The sequence below is a fragment of the Leptidea sinapis genome, chromosome 3 (genome assembly GCF_905404315.1).
Source record: "Leptidea sinapis chromosome 3, ilLepSina1.1, whole genome shotgun sequence".
NCBI classification, from domain to species: Eukaryota; Metazoa; Arthropoda; class Insecta; order Lepidoptera; family Pieridae; genus Leptidea; species Leptidea sinapis.
In genome coordinates this window covers 1051411-1077147 of record NC_066267.1, presented here as the reverse complement: position 1 = coordinate 1077147, position 25737 = coordinate 1051411, and the positions used below count along the sequence as shown (strand labels likewise).

Here is a 25737-nt window from a genome sequence, read left to right as displayed (position 1 = left end):
TATAACTTATTTCTTTTTATTCCAGGATATAACAGATTTGTTTGGAACTGACCTGCCATCCGAAGATGGTTCCTTTGTATTTAAAGAAGGTGTATTTTTGAATGCTCTACAAAATGGAGACTGGATCTTATTAGACGAACTTAACTTAGCACCTCAACCTGTTCTGGAAGGTCTAAACGCATGTCTCGATCATAGAGGTGAAATATTTATCCCAGAATTGGGAAAAACGTTCAAAGTAAAACAGCAAACTAAGCTATTTGCTTGTCAAAATCCGTTGAAACAAGGAGGTGCCCGCCGAGGCTTGCCAGTATCATTTCTGAATAGATTCACGCAAGTTTATATTGATACGATGACTAAAGATGATCTCAAATATATAGTGGAAGCTCAATATTCGCAGTTACCCAAGGATATTTTGCACCGAATCGTAGAGTTTAATTGCAAAGTTTCTCATGAAATAATTGAAATACAATCATGGGGACACAGAGGTGCGCCATGGGAAATGAACTTACGTGATGTTCAAAGATGGTGTGAGGCGCTTGTTAAAGACCAAAGCGAAGGAAAGAAGGTGTCTCCTGGAAAATTCGTGGATATGATTTATGTTAATAGAATGAGAACCTTGGAAGACAAGGAAAAAATGATAAATGCTTATAATGATATTTTCTATCCACTTTATCCAAGGAGCGATGACCATCCAATGTTTTGCATAAATAATAATATAATTCATATTGGTGACGTTTCCTTACCAACTAGTGTGGAGAGATCCTACAAAAATAAGCGAGTGCTTGATACTAATTTGCTAATACTTCGAAGTCAATTACCATACATAAAAGCTTTGGCTCAAAATGTCAAAATGAATTGGTTAACAATTCTAGTTGGACCAACTGCTGTAGGCAAAAGTAGTCTAGTACAAGTTCTAGCAGATTTGACAGGCAATGAACTGCATGTCATACCAGTCACAACAGCCATGGACATTTCCGACCTTCTTGGAGGCTTTGAACAAGTTGACTGGAATAGGAATTTGGAAAATCTTTACGACGATATTGAGTCATTAACATTAAAGGTTGTAAGAGATTTGTGGTTGTTGCAAGATTTTAAAATATGGAAATCAAATAAGTTGCTAAGCGATCTTTATGAGTATAAGTATAATAAGTTATGTGTCACCGAAGACAAGTCCAGTAACCTTGACCGTAAACAGTTTATGGACAAGATAAGATTCCTCACGGAACATTGTGATAAATTAATAGACAGCAGTAAAATTTGTAATTTGCCTACAGATAATATAAACAAAACAATGAAAAATTTAGCTAATTTACTGAGTAAGATATCTAAGATGTCATCTGTCAATGCAGGTGGTAGATTTGAATGGATTGATTCATTACTGGTGAAGACAATGATAGAAGGCTCTTGGCTGCTTTTGGATAATGTTAATTTGACCTCTGCAGCTGTACTAGACAGGCTGAACGGTCTTCTAGAGCAAAATGGAGTCCTAAGTATTCCAGAAAGAGGAGAAATTAACGAGATCAGACCACATCACAATTTCAGAGTATTCTTCACAATGGACCCAAAACACGGTGAAATTTCGCGCGCCATGAGAAACAGGGGTGTTGAAATATACATACTGAGACCAGATAATTTGGATTTGGGCTTGTCAGAAACTCTGCCCTACATGGATCTTGTCGCATTGTTATTATCATGTGGTCTGCCTAATAAGTATCACGACATATGCATACGGTGTCATGAAACAATGACTGAATTTGTACAAGGTAAAATTCTTTATATGTGTGATTAAGTAAACCTCTATTTCATACACAATTAAAGTTTAATGGATACATTTGTGAATATTTCAGGTATAGATCGTCCTACCGTCTCACATCTACTACAAGCCGCGCACTTAATTAGACAACAATTAGTTAGAGGCTTCTCATTCAAGACCGCCTTGCTAAATAGTTTTTCTGATGTTTATATCAAACCAAGAAGTGGGAACGATTTCAGTTCCAACATTACCAAATCATTAGCTGAGATGAAGAATTACATGCTCGAGGAACTGGAAAATGAATTAGGGTCGGAGAGCTTTGATAGTGCCAGTACAGATAATGTTTCACATACATTAACAATTCAAGGCTTGTGTGCAAACTCTGAATATGAAATCGCTAAACAAATTGCTTATGCGCCAATTAAACAGGCAAATGATGATGATGCCTCAATAGAAACTGCTTTACACTGTCTGTTCACCATGTTGATAACCCATCAAAATTGTCCAAGAGATGTTGCAACTGTGTATCACCGCCTAGTAAATAAAGCTGTAATAACATCAGGCAGCAAATTGAGGGAATTAGCTCAGGAACTGAATGAAATTGCATTAAAATTCTCAATTAATTCAAAACATCAGTGTGAGTCATATAAGCGAAACTATGAAGAGTCGTACGAAATTGATAGTGATGTAATTCACAAAAGCAATAAAATATTTTCATTGCTGTACAATGAGTTTCAGAAAGTTTTGATACAATTATATTACACACAAAACTCTTTTTGTGCGCTCGATTACTCCGAAGCTGTTCTGTCGTCGAAAATTACTGATGATTTTGTACAATATCCAATACTTAAACAATGTAAACGTTTTGTTGAAATAATTGATGATAACATTGTAAAAGCCTTTGAGAAATGTGAAAAAATTAACGATGCAAATGTGTGTGCCATATTACAATTACTTAACTGGCGAAATAGGTTTAAAAAGGCCTGTACTGTTCCTATATTTAATGCCACCAAACAAAAGCGTGCTCCTATTTTAAATGAAGATACAATTCCATTACTACAAGTCCACAATAAATGGATTCAAAAATATTTATTTGCAGCACTGTATAATATGCTAGGAAACACGGAAGACATTGAAACGTTTAAAAAGAATGTTTCCAATATGAATCTCGGTACCCAAGAAGACTATTCAGAAATCGGTAAAGTTGGCAAGAAGATTAGAAAGTGCTATGGACAGTCCAAGCTGTTCAAAGACCAAAATGAATATAATTTATGCCTTGCCCGATCTGAAACTTACGAAAAAATTCATCTCGACATGAATCAGCCTATAGATAAGCAATTGTATAAAGTGTCAGTATGTGTTTTATCTGCAAGTAAATTATTTGCCGTTGACATTCCAAATGAAACAAGTATTAAAACCATTGAAGAGGATATTAGCAAACTACAGCAACATACTAAAGATGCATGCGGGGTAAATTCATCAGTAAAACTTGTGCCAATAAAATTATATATTATGAATCGACTTTTGACCATGTTGAGCGCACAATTGCCGGAATTGTTGCGGAAGTTTTTCGCGACAGAAGATATTTTGATGATGGCATCTGAAAATAATGCTTTAGAAGTGCTGTCTAGTCTTATTGAGTATGGAAAAGTTGTTAATGGATTCCCGCGAGCGCTCCTTGATCAACTCAATGTACTACTCGAATTAAGAAAAGGAAATCCAGATGTCACTATTGAAAGGTAACAAGCAAACGTTTATCTCTTACCCTCTACTGATTTGTGTCACTTCATTTGATGGTAGGTGATCAATAATGAGCCGCCTGTTACTTAGAGCACTGGGAAACACATACTAAGGCTGCCCACACAGGTACTTAAAAGCCTGTATATAATTTGTTACTTAACCAAAATTCATATATGCATATAGTCACTCGCCTCAATTCGTTAAGGCTGACTTTGATTAAATTAGAAGTTGTAACGTCAACACCTTACTATTTTTAATAGAAAGATGTCAGTCAGTCAATAGTATGTTGCAGTAAAGTAGTTTATTTAAGTGCATATATATCAAACGTATCCTATTTTTTATATTAATATCATTATAATATATTATATATACTGAATCTAATTAGGCTAAACCATATATTTCATCGACTCTTTAATGTACGACCGAGCTTGTGCTAAGTGAATACCGTGCTCCCTTGCCACTGGAATCACAAGAGTGTTGCTTGTTCCCGAAACAATATCTACCTGAATACGCAGTAAAAGAAAGCTGTTTCGCAGTAAATTTGCTACTAATCGTTGAAATAATTTTCAGATTATCATCTTTACCGACGAAGTTTTGGGATGAATTCTACAAAATGCTCACCACTTCGCCGGTTGTTCATCCATTGTTGTTCCTTAATTCAAACTTCGATAGGAACAGTACTGCCATAGAAGATATTCCCTCGAACAGTCCGAGATTTTCAATGAATTTACCGTTAATGTCGTATTATATTCAACAATTGACAACGTTCATCGATGGGGAAGGTAAGAGTAGATTGTGTTACAAGGGATTTTAGTGTCACGAGAGGTCTTTTTTTTAAAACGACAACAGGCATCCTATCTGAGTTTTGACGAATGTTGATGAGAAAATAATTAAATTGTAACTGGTAATTTTTATTCGCCATAATTTCGTGTCAGTGTCACGTTGTTTGTCCGCGATGTACTCCTTCCAACTGAATCAAACGTTTCTCTGCAGTTTGGTTTTTAAGGAACTTCTTTCGATTTAAAACTGTGCTGTAGAATGAGCTTCATTCTGCTTTAAGGATGATATGACATGGGTACCTTCAAAAAACCTTGTACACAATTCTAAAAGACGAGTGATAAGTGTGGTGTTGCAAGAGAATGTGAGCGGCGGTGATCACTTAACAATAGGTGACCCATATGTTTGTTTATCCTCCTTTTCCATTAAATAATGTAATTAGAAACGACGGTATCATATCATTATAACAATATATCTGTGACTCTGTAATAAGGAAGTACACCAAACCAAAACTATCAGCTGCTTGATGTCTGGATGGCTCGAGGTCGATCCTGTCAACAGAATATCTGTTTCATGAAAAAAAGTCTGAGGCAGTGCCGGATTAACCACGAAGCAACAGCAGCAATTGCCTCCAAAGGGGCCTCGCATATTTAAGCCTTCTCAATATCTCTGCCTGACCGTAATTTTTTGAGTGAAACCTCTTAAGATGTGGTATATTAAATTTACTTGATGTCACAAAAACGTGAAACTACAACTTTTCCTACAGACAATCCACGTTAGATACTTGATAACCGACAAGTTCCAATAAAGATCAAGGGCTCCTTGAAAATGTTTGCTAAGGGCCCCGCGCTTGCTCAATCCGGTACTGGTCTGAGGCGTATTTTTACAAATTGTATTTTGACTGTCAATAAGTGGTGTGTAAATTCTATTTTTATATATAATAACAGTCATAAGAAATTATGTATTACAATATTAAGTTAAATAATTATTTTGTATTTCAGGAACTCAACCACGTCTCATTTATGAAAAAGTATCGTTAAAGGACCGTGTAGAATATTCTTTGCAACTTCGGTCTATCTTGAGTGTGTTGTGGAAAAATATCGCAACTCTTCAATCTACCGCTGCTTATAAAATGTAAGTTGCGCGCTATTTTGTCAAATACTTAAATTTCCAAGAAATTATGGAATTTTATTAAAATTTATTTTTTGCATAAAATAAAAAAGGATTGTGTGGTCTTATGAAACCACGGTAAAAGTGAAACTTTTTTTCACGTTTAACTAAAAGTTTTTGGAATAACTTTACATTAAGGGTATAAAAATCGCTTTATTGTTAATATTTAAATCGATATTAGCTTATTAATCAAAAGTTTCACATTATAGAATTTTTATTGAACTCTTCGTCTTGATTGAGTCTTTACATTTGATTGAAAAGGATTATATTAAACATTGAACACTGACAAAAACAAACAAAATAGCGTGGAGCACTGGCACAAATGAGTAATAGTCTATACACTACACGGTCTGCTGCTGCGAACTATAGGCGCCACCCGACCGTCACGCGACATGCAACACACAGACGAAAAAGTTTGAGACGATGTAATAAAAGTTTCACTTTAAAATTGTCACCAATATTGTTATTGGCAGTATCTATCACTTATTAAAATAATACCTATGCATACTCTTTTACAGCAGAGTAGATACCAATCTAATTTATTAAACACATTTTTTTTGCTTATAGGAAAAGCGATGCTCGCTTTGAAATGAAGAAATATGAACACTTCATAATTTACCTCCATTCAACAATTTTAACCAAACATGACAATCCAATTGTTAAAACCACAGACGATAAAATAAGTTTAGTTACAAAATATTTCAAAGATACCAAGCATTTCTTGGATATTTTGATAAAGGCTGACGCTATTTATAAAGAGCTAAGAGAGGAATTGAGTTCCAGGAACGAAGAAAAGTTAAAAATGAAAATGCTTACATCACAACTATCTGTTGCTTTGAGCATTATGTATTTACAATTTATGGCTGAAGTCAACCCAATAGATCATGTCGAGAAATATAGGATGAAAGTTGAATATATTGAAGAAGACGTCAAAATGTTTAATACCTTATTGAGTTCTTATTACGTGCAAGGTATTGTATCCGGCACTATTGAAGAAAACCGAAATATTGAGAAATCTTCACAAGTAACTTTGAATACTTTGAATGATGTAGAAAAAAAGGAACAACTCAAAAAAGTTCACCCTTACTGTGCTATTTTGATGAAACTAAGAGATCAGACTGCTATGAGTATCCAGAAGTATGCATCTGGTAACACTTTCAGGCCAAAGGAACCTTCATACTCATCTTTTGCTAAGGTATATTATATTTATCTTAAATATATACATGATGAAAATGGTCTTTGAGGCTTGATCACGCCTAAACCACTGAACGTACCGACATGAAACTACCACTATTCGATGCGAAATTTATCCTAGATGGTTTATGGCTACTTATTTTTTCGAATTCCAACGTTTCTTCATTAATTTATTTCCTTTTAAAATTCGCCCAGCGAAGCGGGTGGGAACGGCTAGTATGCTTATAAATATTGAGACTTATAAAATTCGTATCGTATTATTTTACCAATAAATTGATTTAATTTTATCGGATAGTCTTTTATCGATTTTAAAATGACAAGATATTCAATGATTGAAATGACAATAAATTATGGCATTATGATTTATCAATAATGTTGTATCAATATGTTACAGTAATACGTTATGTGGCTTAGATACTTTGTATGTCTAGATAGAGTCTCTTGCTGTTAGACAACCGATAAAAATAGACCAGCAACATTAGTTCAGTGAGCGTGACAAAAGCTACGTCTTACACTCGCGATTTGTATGACACTTATGTTAGTGTGCGTGAATTTCTCAAAATAGAGGTTACTTATTTTTATTTATTTATTTATTTATTTATTATATACAGACACTTTATCACATAATATTACATTATATTTGGTCCCTACACTAGGCGTAGCCTGTCCTATAGGCAACCAATTTACATCCTAAGGTTAACAATATGAACCGAAAGGTCAAAAAGTGCACTCTGTATATGTGTGTGTGTACACGTATGTGTCTCTGGGTGTGTGTGTATGCGTGTGTGTGTGTGTGAGGGTGGGTGTGAGTGAGTGTTAGTATCTGCTTAATCATGTTACAAAGTATTAACATTATATGAATGCTAAGCTATCACTTTAAGAATAGCTTCCATGTCTGCATAAGTGAGTGTGTGTAACCATCTCTGTATTTTAAATTTGACCTGATGGACCGAGCAATTTTTAATAGAACATTTTAAATTTACCTTGTTGTATATATATGTATGTAAGAATGGGCTAAATCTACTTGCAAATGTTGTATTTATTATTGGTGTTGGAATCTTGTACGAACGGCTATCTAGTAGGTTTTTATAATTAGGCAAATTCAAGACCTCCTTATGCATGCTTGTCATAACACGCAAGATAAATATACCTCGGACAGAAAGAAGTTCTAAGTCTTTATATAGTTTATGTGTTGGGTATCTAATAGGTTTTTTAAAAATCACTTTAAGGACAGCTCTCTGTGCTCTTTCTAAGAGTATCACGTGTGAAGTAGCCGCCCCTCCCCATACGGTGATACAATAAGATAATACAGATTGACCGATTGCAAAATAAATGCTTTTTAGCAGATTTAAAGATGCCGAAGCGCGTAAGTTCTTAAAAATATATATCAGCTTGCGGACTCTTTTCGCTGTTGTATTAAGATGTTGCTTAAAGTTTAAGTTTTCGTCCATGACGACTCCTAAGTATTTTATATGAGTAGTTCTACTTATACTATTGCAAGAGCAAGGGCCAGATAGAGCAACAGGACATGTGTGGACTTTAATATCAAAAATGTGGGAAGGGGATGAAGTTTTCGTTTTATGGAAACAGATGTACTGTGTTTTAGTGAGATTTAAAGTGAGAAGATTATTTTGTAGCCAAGTTGCAATATTCCTCATTCCTTGCTCCGCTGTGTGTAGTGCAGTATCCCAGTTTTTCCCGTAAAATAAAAGAGCTGTATCATCGGCATAACAGATGACGTCAGAGCTGGATACTTTAGTTTTGATGTCATTTATATACAAAAGGAATAACGTGGGGCCTAATATACTTCCTTGGGGGACGCCAAAATCTATTGTACTTGGATTGCTTTTCTTATGATCCACTATAACACACTGAGTTCGGCACATTAAATAGCTTTTGAACCAGTTCAGGCAATTACCTCGAATACCTAGGAGCTCAAGTTTTCGTAAAAGTATAGGAATACAGACTGTATCAAAAGCCTTCGCGAGGTCTAAAAATACACCGATACATGCTTGTTGCTTATCTAGTTTGGAAGAAATAATTTTTGTTACTAAGTCTACAGCGTTTTCCGTTGATTTTTTAGTGCGAAACCCGAATTGTCTGTCAGATATTATTTTATGTGCGTCAAGAAAACTTGTCAATCGCTTGTGTACTAGTTTTTCCAAAATTTTTGAGAATGATCCTAATAAAGAAATCGGTCTATAGTTCGTAGGATTCAATTTGTTACCCGACTTATGAATAGGAACAATTGCAGCCATTTTCCAGGCAGTAGGAAAAATGCCTTGAGATAAACTTAGATTACATATGCTCGTCAGGGGGGGAGTAATATATTTTTTGCTAATATTCAAAAGGCGGTTTGATATTCCATCCAGTCCAGGAGCACTGTCAAGATTAGCGTTACTTATCAAGGATTCAATTTCTCGTTCATCAGTGGGTCCTAAGAAAAATGATTGCGTTGGAGTATTTTCGAGTATTATCTTACTAGCGAGTGAAACTTCTGTTTCATTGCATGCTGTGAGTATCTTGTTTGCAAGAATTTTACCTATGCCTGCAAAATATTCATTGGAATAATCCAGAGATTCCGTTACAGTATCTTTAATATTGGTGAGTTCTAGTGGTACTTGATTTATTTTCTTGGTGTGGGAAATTGTTCTTATACTCTTTTAAACACAATTTTTTTCGACGTTTTCACAGCACGGACTAGTAAAAAAAGAAGCACTCCACGCCGTGATATTAGCAAGTGAAGCACCTTTATGCTAGTGTTTGTGCGGTTACGGGGTATACCAGTTACACAATTTTTTCTCCCTTAAATAATTATATATCTACAAATACTTTTATATTATTGTTTTTCCACTTTTTCACAACGCACAACGGCATTTTTAAAATATTTTATTGCGACGAAAACTGGTCTGTCACAGACGATGGCAAATCTCATAATGGCGGCTGATCGCCTTGTATTATTGTAAGTGTATGCGTGGGGCTATGTATTTACACTTTTGCCGGTTTTGGTGCCTCACTGTTATGTAAGGTGACACGGAGTCCTTATTTTTTTACCCGTCCGTGTTTCACAGCTGTCATAGTCTATCTAGACCTATAAATGATCTAACGTTATAGGTTAGCTAGGGTTATGGGCTCCATCATATGACTTGGTATTCAATTTTACAATAAAATACCAGACAGTGTACTAAGACTCACTGAGCACAAATTTCTTCTTTGATAAATAACTTAGTATAGTATAGCAGATTATATAGAAGAAAATGCATGGTTCTTGACTGGTTCTGACCACACTACTAACATAGGCAAAGTAATTTTGTTATTCTATTATTTAAAAGATGAGTTGGGAGTTTCTTATCAGTTCTTCTCCCCATATCGAAGCCCCATTACAACTGATCTAGGTTCGTGACGTTTACCAAACGTTGTTGCTATATGACACTCCCTATGGTTGATTAATATATATCTATTCTACAAGTATGTTACAATAATCGCCGGTTAAGCTCATTTATCCGTTTTTGTTAATCACAACCGAGCTGCGTGTCTTCTAGTGTCAAAGAACATTCAATACCTTAAATTGCTAAGGAGTATATTAATAATGCCTGTAATAATTGAATGGGTATCATGACAGTTTTATTGTGAATTGTTATAATGCTTATTTATGTCTGTTCACCTTGAAATGCAACTAATTTTTGATATTTTTTTAGGAATGTAAGCATTTTGTGAAGTCTGTTTTGTCGGAGAAAACAATAAGTATGATAACATCCAATATGACAGTGATATGCAACCAGCTTTATGACGACTTTAAAACAAACACCTTCCACAAGTCGAGTTTACAAAAGGCGCACACAATTGCAAAGGAAGCCATGTCATGGCTACATTCAATTAAAGCCTTTTATAAGAAAATCCAAGATTCATATTCAGAGGCTTTCCCAGACTTGGCCAAGCCCTTGCAGGCCTCTCTATCACAAATTATATACAGTATCACGACATTCACTGATCTGGTAAAGGAAATCATAGTTAAAATTGAACAAGGACCGTCATTGCCTGATATCTTAAGGGATTTGATGGTGTTTCCCAATAAAATATCAAAAAGACATACAAAGGAAAGTGATCTTAATAGATTCAACACAAGTGAATTTATGCAATTGGTGATTAGACAATCTACTGATTCTGATGGTAATTTAAGTAATGCAGAAGCGGCGAGCTTGGAGTAAGTTTAAATTTGATCTCTTATATTAACCACAAAATGAGGGTAGTTCTTAATTCGACGCGAGTCAAATCAGATTTATGCAATTAGTATGAAAAAAACGTAAACCTTTTACCATTTGCCACCTCTTAGGAAAAGGTTGAGGTTTTATTGAGAATTATTAAAATTCCCGCTCTTTTAAGTCAATATTTCCAACTTCGACATATTATAAATTATTTGAATAAAAATTTTACAATTGCAATTAATTTTAAATATTACTTCTTGTAGATTATCATGAGCCTTATATTTGTTATTATACAGCATGGCTTTTACTGCCGCCGAGCAGTAGTCTTTCCTTATTTTTTATTTTAACGTGCAACTAGTTGAATAATAACTGAGGTAATGTGACTATTTGTGTGTAATTCAATGAATTAGTCTCGTGGTGACGAGCTCAATAATTGCGATACCGCTCAGAATTTTGTGTTCAATGAAGAACCCTGAGAGGCACTGCTTTGTAATGGGCAAGGCCTATCAGTTACCATCAGATGAACGACATGATTATCTCGTTACTTCTTCTCATAAAATAATTCCGAATTGTTGGAAAATATTAATACTTTTTTGTATAATAATTTGAAAAAGAAATAATAATAAAGTGTCATCTAGGTATAAAATCGGAAATTATGAACAAAGAAAAAAAATAGTATTTTTCTTGTAATCGAGTATATTGAAAAATGATTTAAATATTCTTCTTTTATTGTATTTTGATTTGAGCTGATGGTCATGTTACCAATGCTCTAAATAAATAAAACAAAAAAACAAAGAACATGATTTAAAACGCAATTTTTAGTCAGTTTTACAACCAACAATTAACTTGAAATAAATTATAAGAGTGTATTTTTTTTTTCAGAATTTTAAAAATGAATTTGTCAGAGTTGAGTATGTACACCACGTCAAGAGAACGTGTTGATAACACGACGGTCAATGCTGTACTAAGCACTTTGAATGGAATTGTTGCGGCGTGGGAGAGACAGAGACAAGATATTGAAAAAAAGAAACAAGACGACGAGGCTCTATATGTTACTAAGTAAGCATTTTTTAGCAGCATAAATACTTTTACACCATATTTCTCTGTTGCATAGAATTCTCTGTCTTTTCTGTCTAACGATGTCTTAACGAATGTATGCACTACGAAACTGTCATATTACTGACAGTTTCGTAGTGCGTGGAAGAAAGTTCCTTTGAATTGCACTACTCATGGTGATGATAGATCACCAAGCGATTTTTTTATGCTGATAGAATTTTAAACAAATGTCTTGCCTAAAACTAGGACAGCCGGTAACTATGAGTGCAAGAGAACGATATATTTGATAAGAAGGTATTCAAGGAATTTATATTCTCAAAATTGATTCCTTTAGGATTATTTCAAATGTTATATCTAACACTTCCACCGATTCGGAACAAGTGGCTCTCTGAGAGAGAAGAAGCGGCGCAAGAAACTCTAATAAAAGATAAAATACGATACAATATGCATACCTTAATATACATTAATACACCCATGACTCAGAAACAAACATCCTTATTCATCATATAAATAAAAAATATTAGAGGCCGGCAGCGCTTCTCTAGTATTGCAAGAGAATGTGGGTGGCGGTGATCACTTAACATCAGATGAACCGCACACTCGTTTGTCTGCCTCTTCAATAAAAAAATGTTTGCACTTACCTTGATTCAAAACCGGGAGCTCAATAGCCAAGGGCTCTAATCACTGGGTTATATGGTCATTAAAAGTCTAGCTAGCACTTCACCACAGACACTGCAAAATGGCAATTAAAATTTTCAACACCGGTAAACCATTTGCGCTTATGCGCCGCGTTATGCCTTAGATCGGGGTGATTATGGAGCGTGCGCAGCGGACTGTCAATGCGTATTATTTTAAGTGTATTAATAGATTGCTTATAATTAGGATGATTTGAGTGAATGTATCTGAAAGCTATTGAAACAAGCTATAAGACCATGCAAAATAAACCATCTTATAAATAAAATAAGGGTCAGAACTTAGTGGGGGTATAGTGTGCCATACGGCACTTTCGATTTTGGTGTATCTGAAAAATTGCACTTGCCGATTACGGAAGGTTAAGTAGTCCGCATAATACATTAAAATAATTAGCGTTTACTACAGAATTCTCCAGGTCTTTTAATTTAATTTTTTCAGGTCAAAATGTGAAGATGAAGACGAAGAAGCAATCGCCTCCGAGGAAATAAAAGAAATGTTTCCATCATTCTCAGATCTTGATTTCGCCGAATTTAAGCCACCAACGCTAGAACAAAGGAAAATTAAACCTCCTGTAGAAAAGCCGAAACCTTTAATAACTTCTGAAGATGTATCATTGATATACAAGTGGCATTCGAACTTTGTACATAATTTTACTGTGGCAGAATGGTTAGCCAGCCCGAAAAAGTTGGTAGGGCATGATGTTGCTAATCCGTTGCTTTTGCGATATCCGATATTCAGCCGGGTTGTACAGAACGCTTGGCCAGCTTTGGACGTGGAGTTTGAAAGCGAAATTAGTCCCAGTCTGTTGGTCCTCTTATCTCATATAAAATCGCGGGTTGATGGAATTGGTAAGCATTCTATTTTTTATATTGTTACTGTAACATAGTATTTTCTTGGATTAACGCGAGTGTTACACATTTAAATAAAACCCTTTTTAAAGGATTAAATCGGGGGACCTGCCATTTACGTGATCTGGAAAGGTCTCGAAACGTCAGGTTAACTAAAACAATATTAAAAATGTAACTTTTACGCAAAATCTTATGTAAAAGTTATAATTACACGCGTAACTGGAGATCTAAGCGAGGTAACGTAATAAGTGCGTGCTCATAAAACCGTGGCTTCACTCCGCACGAGTCTTAACTTATCACGCACGGGTAGTTTAAATTAAATTCCAAATGCAAAGAAATGTCTATAATAAGTTAAAAAAACTGTCAAAATTATCTTTAAAATATTATTAATTATACTCGTTTGTCCTCTTTCTTAAAAAATTGTAAAACTAGTAACAGGATCAAAAAAGCTTGAGGTGCAATTTATTGTGACTGAGATAGCATATTGAATAAGGTATTTATGAATACTGCACTAAACAATACCAGCCGAGTATCTGTGTTACCATTTATTATGTGCTTTGGTCACGAGTAATCGTTCCAAATGACGTCTCAAAAAATGTTTTTCCTTTGTCTGTGTTCAGTATTTGAACATAAATATGTATCAATAGAGATACACTTTAATGTGTATCAATATATTATTATAACTCCGGCAAAATTACTTCATACATGATACAATCGCTAGAATGCCGCGTGTGGGGGGTTCGTTGGGAATGAACGAGTCTTCGAGAGCCGAAGAACCGGTTCCGCGACTTGTAGATCGTATCATTCGTTCACTTAGTGAACTATGAATAAATCACAGGCGGAAACAGTCTGAACATATTCGTCAATACGACTATAATTGAAATTTTCAAATTGCTGGTTTAAATATTATATTTTGTTTACATGTCAAATTTCTAGTTCGAAACGTCGGAGCGAACTGAAAGTTTGGCGAGGGGTGTATACCCCTTAATCAAAACTGGATTTTCATTTTGTAAATTTCTCTTTCAGAATCAAGCAATGTTAAATTTGACTTCTACCGTTCAGAGTGGGTTTCCGAAACAAGGGAATGTCTTCCGCTTCTTCACAAAGTGAAAGAGGCAACGGAGGAGTTGTTAGAGCAGTGGCCAGACTTCCCTTCATTAAAAGATGTAAGTATTCAAAAATAAAACGTGTATATAACTTGTATCAAGTTAGTAGTAGGCTGAACAAAAAAGTACCATGCTCTATTTGTTCAATAGGGACCATCCATAAATTTCCATTATTTGCTAGTTTAATATCCAAAATACTTTACTTTTTTGTCTATACGCTGGTTTATGTAAGTCTATGTCACATGAAGACAACTTTTTCAGAGATTGTTGCAAATATATTTTTATTCATATTATTATATCTTTATTATGTTCTGCAATGTTACGCCATAGCATGACAATTCACAAGAATTCGAATTCGTCAGGGTGTACTCAAAAATCTGGATTTCGTATTCTAGATAATGGTGATAGTGAATAGAATAATGAGTTTCCCGATAACCAGTCCCGTGTCTCGGTTCCTCACTGGCTTGGAGCTGCTTCGAGACAAGATTGAAGAATGGAACAAGAATGCTCACAAAGGCAACAACATGATCGAGATATCGCTTGCTGTTGGACAGCAGATTATTAACTGGAGGAAACTAGAAATGAGCCATTGGAAAGAGTGCTTGAACAGTGTCTTTCACAGGTTTGTACTATTGAATAGAGTCATCAAAACGGCTACATCATCGTGTTTTCAGTCATCTGCCAACTATAGCAATTATCGCATCGCTCTCTCCATCGCTGCCTGTCCATTACATATCTGATAACCGAGCAGAACTTAGTTGAGCGTGGGCCTTATACATAATTGCTCCATATGGAAGGGGCTCCGTCCGCGGGCTCAGTGTTCCCAACTAAAATCAGCTTTTCAAGGCTTTCACCTCCCCTCTTCATGTATCATCATCAGCCAGTAGTAGAAATGTTCACTGCAGGACAGAGGCCCCCCTAAAGATCTCCACGGTGATTGGTCCAGTGCTGCCCTCATCCAACGTCAGTGTTAATTAGCAATACAAAGGGTTATTGTATTGTGAACTAATACTGATTGTACGATATTTGCGAAATGAACATGTCATCCTCCACGCTCTTGACCGTAAAGATCTCATTTTCATTTCTGCCCATTGATTGACACCGATCCTGATGTGCGCAGGAGCTTAACCTTCTAAATATTTCAGAAAACAATCGGACGCGCACAAGTACTGGTTCTACATGTACTCAGTGGTGACGTCGTATTTGGACACGCAGAGCTCCGAAGAAGTGACGTCACCGCGCGTCATCGCTGTGCTGCGCGACTTCATGGAGAAGTCCAACGTGGCCGAGTACGAAGTGCGGCTGAACATAGTCTACGTGTATCATTGCCATCTGGTGCATTTAGAGCCTTCGACGCGACGAGGTATATTGTTTTTCTCTTAGATAATATTTATATCTAGACAGAGCCTTATGCTGCTAGACAACCGATGAAAATAGGTTAGGTTTATTACTTTAGTGTGCGTGACAAACTACGTCTTACACTCGCGATTTGTATATCACTTTGTTTGAGTTTGCGTGCATTGCTCAAAATAGAGGTTAACTGTCAACCTCAATTTTTTTCGACGTTTTCACAGCTGTCACAGTCTATCTAAGCGTGAAATTGATCTAAGGTTTTTCTATATCTTTTTAAGAAACATGAAAAGAAAAATTGAAGTTTAAGCATATGGAGGGCGAATAAAAAGGCCTGACTGAGAATTTTAAAGAGCGAAATGATCTCTTTCTAGGATAGTTACCGTTATTTAGCTAAGTTATCAGTTATGTCCCTCATTTAAGCTATAAAATGGTATAAAATAAAATATTTTCATATTAAATGTTCCGAAGAGCTGTTCTGATTCCTGCCGCCGAATTCCATCTTCGCACGACATGTCACAAATTAGGATATCATTCCCACTATCTGGATGTAAACTGCTCCTCCCATAGGACTTATAATATACTAAGCGTATAGGCAAACAAAACCGTGCAACACTGAAGAAGAGAAACACATCTTTAACGGAGATTCACCAAGATGGGAAAGGAAAGTATATCTATTGTGACTGTAACCTGTTTTGATAGACAGTCGTAAATAGTCAGCCACGCCTAACACATGCATTGATAATTCAGTTAACACTTTGATTATGAGTTAAACAAGTTTTTTATAACTGTCCGTCCAGTATAAACTAGTAACACATTATTTCCATAAATTGCAGATGAACTGATATCAATATTGTGGAACACGTATAACTACTATTTACAATTCACACCGCAAGTGGCAACATTCATAAAAGAGAAGCGAACTCCGATCGAGAAGAAGTTGCGTGATTTTGTCAAAATATGTACGTGGGACAGAGATCTGAGCTATTGGAGTGTAAAGGACACAGTCGACAAAGCGCATAAGGCGCTTCATAAACATACCAAAGAGTTTGAGGTGAGTCATAATGAGTGATTGTGGTGCCAGGTCGGCTTGTGATAGTTAATAAATCATTGTATTTGTTGGATGCAATTACTAATTGTGACAGTAATCACAACCATCATGTTCACGAAGCATTCTCACACAAACACATAATTCAAAAAAAATATTGAAGGAGGCGTTACTTTGCGGAAATCCATAATTATCCAAATGTTTTGAGTTTTCTTTACTGTTAATTCCGCCAATATTCGTCTTTTAAACAATTCGACACGTGTTTCAACATGTCTGATAGTAATAATAATAAATAATAATACATTTAGTTTATTTCAAAGATTGCATATACATTTTAATGTGAGACTTCCCAGTACGTTGTCATAGGTCACTTGTATTGGGAATATTTCGCAACTTCCTTAGCGGATACTTAAAGCAGGGTGGACCATAAGTCCGTTTATAATTTGAATGAGGATTAAAAAAAACTAATTACAGTAGATCAAAATTGTTTATTGTTTTCGAAAGTAAACAAAAGGGGAATTTATTTCTTAAAAATCACATCATCCATATGCAATCGTTCATTATTCTGGCATTGCTGAAATCTAGAGTTCTGTTGAGATGTTTTAGATTTCTGTGCGAATACGATCCTTTAATTCGTCAAGAGTTACTGGGTTGGTGTCGTAAACTTTAGCCTTAAGATATCCCCAAAGAAAAAAAACCATTGGTGATAGATCCGGGCTACGAGGCGGCCAGTTAATGTCCCCTCTTTTCGATATCACTTTTGGGCCAAAAATGTCTCGAGCTGCCCTTAACGAGTCATTACATGTATGACAAGTGGCTCCATCTTGCTGAAACCATGAGCGTTGATTAAAACCAACAAAATCCTGCAGCGCGGGAGCGAAAAAGTTTTGTAACATGGTGTTATACCGATCGGAATTCACTGTAACCGCACGTCCTCTTGAATCTTCAAAAAAGTATGGACCAATAATGCCTCTTGCTGATAAAGCAGCCCATACTGTGACTTTGGGTGAATGCAGGGGTTTTTGATGCTTTAATTTCGGATTAGTATCACTCCAATAACGACAATTTTGTCTATGAACATGCCCATTTAGGTGAAAGTGTGCCTCGTCAGAGAAAAAAATGTTTGTAAAACTGGTGAATCGCTGTACCATTTCGTTCGCAAACTTCAAACTTGTGGCATGGTCCTGAGGCCTTAATTCCTGCACCATTTGGATTTTATAGGGATGTAGACTTAAATCTTTCTTGAGAATGCGGTTTAATGATGTTCTTGGCACGTTAAGGACAGCCGACCGCTTTCGAGTTGAAAGTCCAGGTTGGTCACGAACAGACGATTTTACTCGCTTCACGTTTTCGGGGTCCCTCGACGTTCTAGGCCGGCCAGATCGAGGTAAATCCATTGTTGAACCTGACTTCTCAAACTTGAGCACCCATTTTTTAATTAACACACCTGATGGAGCTTGATTTTTGTGTCGTATCTTGTAATTATTGCAAAATGTTCGTTGAGCTAAGGTCGCAGAATCGTTTCGAAAGTACTCGCGTACACAAAACGCACGTTGACTACCGCTGAACGACGCCATGGTACTAAATTCCCATTCGCTGCTCTTGCAATGCGTAACCCCTCCACCCCCCTCCGCCGCCGCTGCTAGACGTGGCAACCGATTCAAATGTTAACAGGGTGGACATTTGGTCCACCCTGTACTTGGTAAACCTAATTTTACAATTATCGCACAATTAAAACAAATCTGAAAACTGTGTGTGTGTGTGTGTGTGTCTGTTGGTGAGTGAGTGAGTTGGTGAGTGTGCGTCCATGTGGGTTTGAGTTTGGATCTTTGATGATTGGGTTCCATCTTTAGACTGCGTATATATTTTGTATATCTATATAATTTGTATGTGTATTGTATAATCTAATTTTAATATATTCTTCACAGAAAGTAATAACAGAGAGTGTATCTCGTTGCCTGGTAGACGGCACAAACAAAGCGAGCGTGGATCATGTGGGTATATGGGACCGACCCAAGAGAGTGGTGACAGCTAACAACCCGCCGGCAGGGGGCGCTTATATGATCGATGTGCAGCTGTATATAGTGCTTGCGAGGAATATAAAGGTAGCGGTATAATTTGTATAAGTGCGAACTGAGAAGGGAGCTTTAGGGTGTATCACAGATCACCTTTAGCAACCTTATGAACACTAGACCAGTAGGACTAAAACGATAACAACAAGAAAAATAAAGGCAATAATTAGGAATATTGTTTAACTTGTGCCAGCCAGCTGGCTGAAATTACAATTACAGTCAGATACCCTCAGTTACCGTAATCATGTTATGCCGAGAACCAATCACGTATAATTACGGTGGGCGCATGACACAGTAACTGACAAAGTACCTCCTAATATCGATCTAGATTCAACACCAATAACACTCTTTATTTCATGCAGTGATAGTTTACTGTATTGTGACTTAATTGTGTGAAAATTTATTGAATTAGGCGTTACTTTGCGGAAATCCATAATTATACAAATCATTTAGGTTTTCTTTAGTGTTAATTCCGCCAATATTTGTTTTTAAAACAATTCGACACGTGTTTCGCCTCTACACGAGGCTTCCTCAGGCCGTGTTGTCTCGCCAAAATCTGGCACGAGAGTCTGTTATTTGAGTCTGTTATTATTATTATTAAATATTGGCGGAATTAACACTAAAGAAAACTTAAATCATTTGTTAAATTGTGTGAATTTTTGGCGCTAATAATCAACGGTAGATAGTATGACAAGACTGCTTCCATGTTTTATATGCGGTCACTGCGTAAAAATCTAATAGATGTTGTACCAATTTTCAAAATGTAATAAATTATTTGTGTAAATATGTGCATCAGTTAATAAGTTAATAATTTCAAGCCTTTCAGTTCAATCATACTTTAATATATCATAGCTTAAAGATTTATGTGTTTATTTTATAGAAATACATGGACCAAGCCGAAGAGCCTTGTAGTATGCTACCAGAAAACAGTCTCCTCACAAAGATACCCAGTCTGCTGAACAAGACTAAGCAACTGTGCAAGGACACAATTAGTAACAGCGGATACCCGACGCTGGTGCAAGCGCTCGATGACTTCATCACTGTGCTGATTGAGACTAGCACGCACCTTGGCTCCTTAGAGGTACTTAATTTTTTTTTATATGAAATACAGAAAAAATTTACATCACATCTACTTAGTTATAAAAAATAGGATTTATAAATTATGAAGGTTGTACAAATTAAATTTCTACCATAAATAATGATGCGGGACTCGAACCCGCGTCTCTGGGGTTCCGTCCGAGCTCTGTTACGAACTGAGAGCGCTTTCACACTACGACCGATCAGAGTAGTAGTAGCTGTAGAACTATTTGTGTGGTAGTATACGCACTTGGTCCGGCTTCCATCATCCGAGATCCCTACACCATCAAGTACTGCTAATTAATTGCCACCACGAAATAAAAAAAGGATGAACCCAGTTGATGTTGAAAATTTGAAGGCAATTCCATGCAACTAACGGAATCCATTCAAATAGATGACGACATGTTTGTTACCGTCGATCAAACAAATAAGAGCATATGAGAAGCTTGATTTTCTTATTGAAATGATGCAATTACTCCGTAAATGTACAAAAAAATTAAAATGCCGTATGCCAAAAAATGGCCCCTGAATTGCTTGGAATTGGATCAGAGATCGGACTAGTGTGTCATCGCTATTTTCGCGGGTACGGATCGGACTCTGATCGGACGTAGTGCGAAAGCGCTCTGAGCCAACCGTCCAAGTGACGCAAAAAGAAATTTTATGTAATTGTTATTGTATGTGCAATTTAAGTCTCAGGTTGAGATTTTAAATTAAATTTGTATGTTTGATCCCAAAAATGAGGGATGTCGTTTGAAAATTACAAACTGTTTATGAAGGCTATTGCGTTATCTTGAGCGTAACTTTTTTTTTTATGGAATAGGATGACAAACGAGCGTACGGGTCACCTGTTGTTAAGTGATCACCGCCGCCCACAGTCTCTTGCAACACCAGAGGAATCACAGGAGCGGGGCCTTTAAGGAAGGTGTACGCGCTTTTTTTGAAGGTACCCATGTCGTATCGTCCCTGAAACACCGCACAAGGAAGCTCATTCCACAGCTTTGTAGTACGTGGAAGAAAGCTCCTTGAAAACCGCACTGTGGAGGACCGCCACACATCCAGATGGTGAGGATGATATCCTAACTTGTGGCGTGTCGTGCGAAGGTGGAATTCGGCGGCAGGAATCAGGTTAAACAGCTCTTCGGAACACTCCCCGTGATAAATGCGGTAGAAGACACACAATGAAGCGACGTCTCTACGCAACGCCATGTGATCCAGCCGTTCACAGAGCACTGGGTCCCCGACAATTCGAGCTGCTCTGCGTTGCACGCGGTCAAATGGATCGAGCTGATACTGGGGTGCGCCAGACCAGAGATGACAGCAATACTCCATGTGTGGCCGGACCTGCGCTTTGTAGAGCGCTAGTATGTGGGCCGGCTTGAAGTATTGCCGTGCTCTATTAATGACGCCCAGTTTCTTTGAAGCCAATTTGGCTTTGCCTTCCAGATGACCACGAAATTGGCAATCGCTCGAGATTTCGAGACCCAGTATTCCGATACTAGGCGAGGCTTTGAGGGAAGTGTTGTCGAAGAGCGGTAATACGACAAATGGGTTTTTTTTAGTGGTAAACACGCAAACTTGAGTCTTCTGGGGGTTAAATTGGACAAGGTTCAATTTTCCCCATTCCGCGACCATCTCAAAAGAGGACTCGATAGAAGACACAAGTTTCTCCCGGCACTGGTCGACGATTTCCCGAGAGAGACCTGCATGGCCCGTGTAAATGGCATCACCAGTGCTGTCGTCTGCATAGCAATGAATATTGGAGGCGTCCAACATATCATTGATATGTAGAAGAAACAGCGTGGGAGACAGCACACAGCCATGGGGCACTCCAGCATTCACGGCCTTCGGGTTCGAGCAATATCCGTCGACAACGACCTGTATGCTACGCCCAGTGAGGAAGCTGGAGGTCCACTTGCACAAGCTCTCGGGAAGCCCAAATGATGGAAGTTTGGAGAGGAGCGCCTTGTGCCATACACGATCAAAGGCGCTATATCCAGGCTAACTGCCAGGCCTTCCCCCTTGCTTTCAATAGCCGCAGCCCATCTATGTGTCAGGTATACCAGAAGATCACCTGCCGACCGACCATGGCGAAACCCGTATTGTCGGTCGTTGATCAACTGGTGACCCTCTAGGTATACCAAGAGCTGACGGCTAATTATGCTCTCCATGATTTTGGAGAGCAGGGAGGTAATGGCAATAGGCCTGTAGTTTGCCGGATCCGAACTGTCTCCTTTTTTTTTGGATCGGATGGACAAGGGCAGACTTCCATGAGTCAGGGACTACGCCTTTAGAATAAGAGTGCCGGAATAAACGCGTTAGCACCGGCGTCAACTCAGGGGCACACGTTCTAAGCACGATTGGAGAAATGCCATCCGGCCCGCTCGACTTCCTGACGTCCAACGAAAACAGAGCTCGCCTAACAGTTTTCTGTCTGAACTGTACTTTAGGCATAGAGCTCTGACACCGCGGGATGGTCGGCGGTGTTTTTCCGTTGTCGTCAAGAGTCGAGTTGGAGGCGAAAAGAGTTCACAAGAGATCGGCTTTCTCTTTTGCCGTATGGGCCAGGGTGTCATTCCTCATGTGCAACGGCGTCATGGACGCCTGGCTGAAGTTACCAAGAGCAGCTTTAGACAACGACCAGAACTTGCGTGTTCCGATCGGGTAACTGGAAAGCTGCTCGCCGATTTTGACGACGTGTATTGACTTTGCACGGGCGATTTGCCGCTTATAAAATCTGGAGGCACGGTTGTATTTCCTCTTAAGAACTGTGCAGTTCGGATCCTTTGTGCCCAGCGCCGCAACCCAAGTTCGATACGCCTGTTTTTTGCAGTCAGATGCTGCTTTAACTGACGCATCGAACCAGGGCTGTGATCTTCCACCGATGGGTACTACAGAGTTTGGTATAAAAATATCCATACCCTGTAGTATCACATCGGCTACTGCAACGGCGCAGGCACTAGGATCATCCGAAGGGAAACAAACCCTGCCCCAAGGGTAGAATGCAAAAAAGGAACGCATCCTATCCCAATATGCTGACTTGTAGTGCCAAACGCGGCGGGTCGCTGGTGGTCTGCGACGTTGGCGTCGGATAGGCACTACACTCCTGACCAGTTCCGAGAGGGGCGTCGACAAAGACCTGGTAACCATCGGGATGTGTAGTCAGCAGAAGATCCAATAAGGACGGCATGTGGCTATCCACATTCGGGAGCCGCGTTGGCGACTCAGCCAATTGGGACAGACCATACGCCAATGCAAAATTATGCACAGACCGCCCTGCGTAGTCTGTGTTACGTGATCCAAGCCATTCGGCATTGTGCCCGTTGAAATCACCCAAGACTACGATTTCAGCGGAGGGGATCTGTGCAAGTACGTCGTCAATTGCCGCTTGAACGCAGCCCATGAGATGATCGGTTTCTGCGTTACCACTATGCATACACACTTCTAAAAAGCGCTTAGTCGCCTCTTACGACACCCATGGGCCTGGGACTCCCCTATTCTTTTTACGCCCCGGGAAAAGTACAGGGCAAACTGTATAGGAGTCGGTTTCTAATATTTTCAAATCTCAGTGTAACGTGCGATATTATTGAGGTTGTACAACTCTACCATTACCAATAGTCACCTTTGCGGATAGGCGGAGTAACGATGGGGAGTGGTATGATTGAGAGCGGTACACCCTTCTCAGGGCACGACATGATAGTGATACTTAGTGATTTTTTTTTAGCCAACCCAATGTATATTTTCTGTGACTAGACGTCGAGACAGCTTTGTAGATATTTACCGGCAGAAGCAAGGAGGTGACTCACTATTAGTATTTATTACACGGATTATATCGAATCTCAGTTCAGAAAAGGGTTCTCAATCAAAATCAAAAAAAAAACAACGAATTGTTACTGTTTGAAACGAAAATATCATAGAACTTTGGAACTGAAGTATTGATATTACCTACGACCTCGTTTATTTTGTGACCTGCTCTATTTTGGGTAGATGATGTTGCTTAACATCAAATTTACAATCTGCTTGTTCCTTCACTCACTCTAATAAAAAATCTCGGTTGGCTCAGTGGAAAGAGCGCTCCCACGGAACGAGAGAGGTCGCGTGTTCGAGTCCCGCATCGATCATAAATTTAGTTTTCAAATTTAATTTGTGTAAAAAATCTTTTCTATGTCTTTACCTTCTTCTATCAAACTGCTGATTTAGCTGACATGCAGTTTCATCCAACCTGAAATAAATTAATATATCTGCGTTAATAATTTAATGTATTATTACTTATTCCTATTAGGTAGATATAACCGCGCCAAAGGATAAGCAGAAATCACAGGCGAAAAACATTGTGCAACAAAAACGCAAGGCGTTGGCAGATTTGTTCAAATATCTGAGCAAGATGGGACTCAACTATAGAACGGGCTTGGTCATAGTGGCTGCCTCCGCGGAACTTTACGACTTTACTATACCGCCTGTTGATTTACACGCTGCGATGAGCTATTTAAAGAACAGGTGAGATCAGTATATTGCTCCCTATGGTCGGATTCCAGAAATCGCTGTCTATGACAAGTGTACTATCGACAAAATTTAATCGTAACCCACCTTAATGTAATTTTTCTACAGTCATAATAAACAAGTAGGTCGAAATTCGCTAGAACATACATTTCCTAAGTAACTATTATCATTTTATTAAACACTGACAGTCCACTAATTGGCATGCAATCTTGTTCGTGCAAATATAAACCTAACTGTTGTTATGATTTTAAAAGAATAATCAGGAAAGTGGGTCATGACTCAATTTTATGATGGTACATAAATGAGACAACAATAAACTTGATCAGGGATTTCATATTGAGATTTCTTTTGGTATAAGGACCTATTCCTTCATATTAGTGTTTGTGATTTTACGAATACGGATAGTCGTTACAAGATTTTTTTTTAAATGGCATAGTAGGTCAAATGAGCATGGAGTCATCTGATTATAAGTAAACACAGATAACATCTTTTAACCATCAGTTACACTTTTGCAGTTTTTTTGCTCGTTAAAATAGTCCTTCTTAACTCTTTCGACTTTTTCTTATGTTAAGCTTCTTTTGCAATACATTTCATTATACGATTCAGTAAGAATTTCATTCATTGTGTGTATTGAATTTATCGTACTATATTTTAAGACGATGCGACCCGACTCTTTCGATGCTATGGTCGGGATGTGAGAAGTACTTCCAGAAGAATATCGCTCGACATCGGCTGTTCACCGCGGCGCTACAATCTCCACATGCCGATTTGGGCATGCAGAACATTGAGCGATGCAAAGGGTTCGCTGCTCAGCTTATGGTATATACCATTTATATTTATTCAAACTAGACGCTATAAATAATGTCAATGATACGTTGAAAATCCTACGTCAAAATAGCGAATTCTTCGTATTGCTACAGCTTCATTACATAAACTTGTTTTCTACAATATACTTTTGAAGTTGTTTTCTCTTTATATATTTTTACACATAAGTTCATTATAAAAATAAAATTGATATAGTATAATTTAATTACAACAATTATGAACATGATTTCGCGCTTACTTAAAATTAAGTGGTCTCTTAACTTGCTTTCCTGTTTTTTTCGTGTGAGAATGGTATATAAGACTTTCCTGCTACAAGACTCATAAAT

At 37.7% G+C, this 25737-nt stretch overlaps 2 protein-coding genes across 4 annotated transcripts in view; one reads left to right on the top strand and one right to left on the bottom strand.

Moving 5' to 3' along the window:
- LOC126979478 (G-protein coupled receptor dmsr-1-like) overlaps positions 1-25737 on the bottom strand; it is a 416322-nt gene that overhangs the window by 232004 nt on the left and 158581 nt on the right. The window lies entirely within an intron of this gene.
- Positions 1-25737, top strand: part of LOC126979371 (midasin) — a 67786-nt gene that overhangs the window by 12066 nt on the left and 29983 nt on the right. For all 3 annotated transcript variants that reach the window (XM_050828617.1, XM_050828616.1, XM_050828618.1), the window contains exons 10-25: positions 26-1763; positions 1848-3492; positions 4064-4275; positions 5272-5404; positions 6008-6635; positions 10333-10838; positions 11722-11898; positions 13027-13436; positions 14463-14602; positions 14938-15164; positions 15688-15905; positions 16729-16946; positions 18869-19045; positions 19893-20093; positions 24369-24583; positions 25243-25405. In XM_050828617.1, the coding sequence (XP_050684574.1) occupies positions 26-1763; positions 1848-3492; positions 4064-4275; positions 5272-5404; positions 6008-6635; positions 10333-10838; positions 11722-11898; positions 13027-13436; positions 14463-14602; positions 14938-15164; positions 15688-15905; positions 16729-16946; positions 18869-19045; positions 19893-20093; positions 24369-24583; positions 25243-25405 (7008 nt within the window). The remainder of the gene's footprint in view (positions 1-25; positions 1764-1847; positions 3493-4063; positions 4276-5271; positions 5405-6007; positions 6636-10332; positions 10839-11721; positions 11899-13026; positions 13437-14462; positions 14603-14937; positions 15165-15687; positions 15906-16728; positions 16947-18868; positions 19046-19892; positions 20094-24368; positions 24584-25242; positions 25406-25737) is intronic.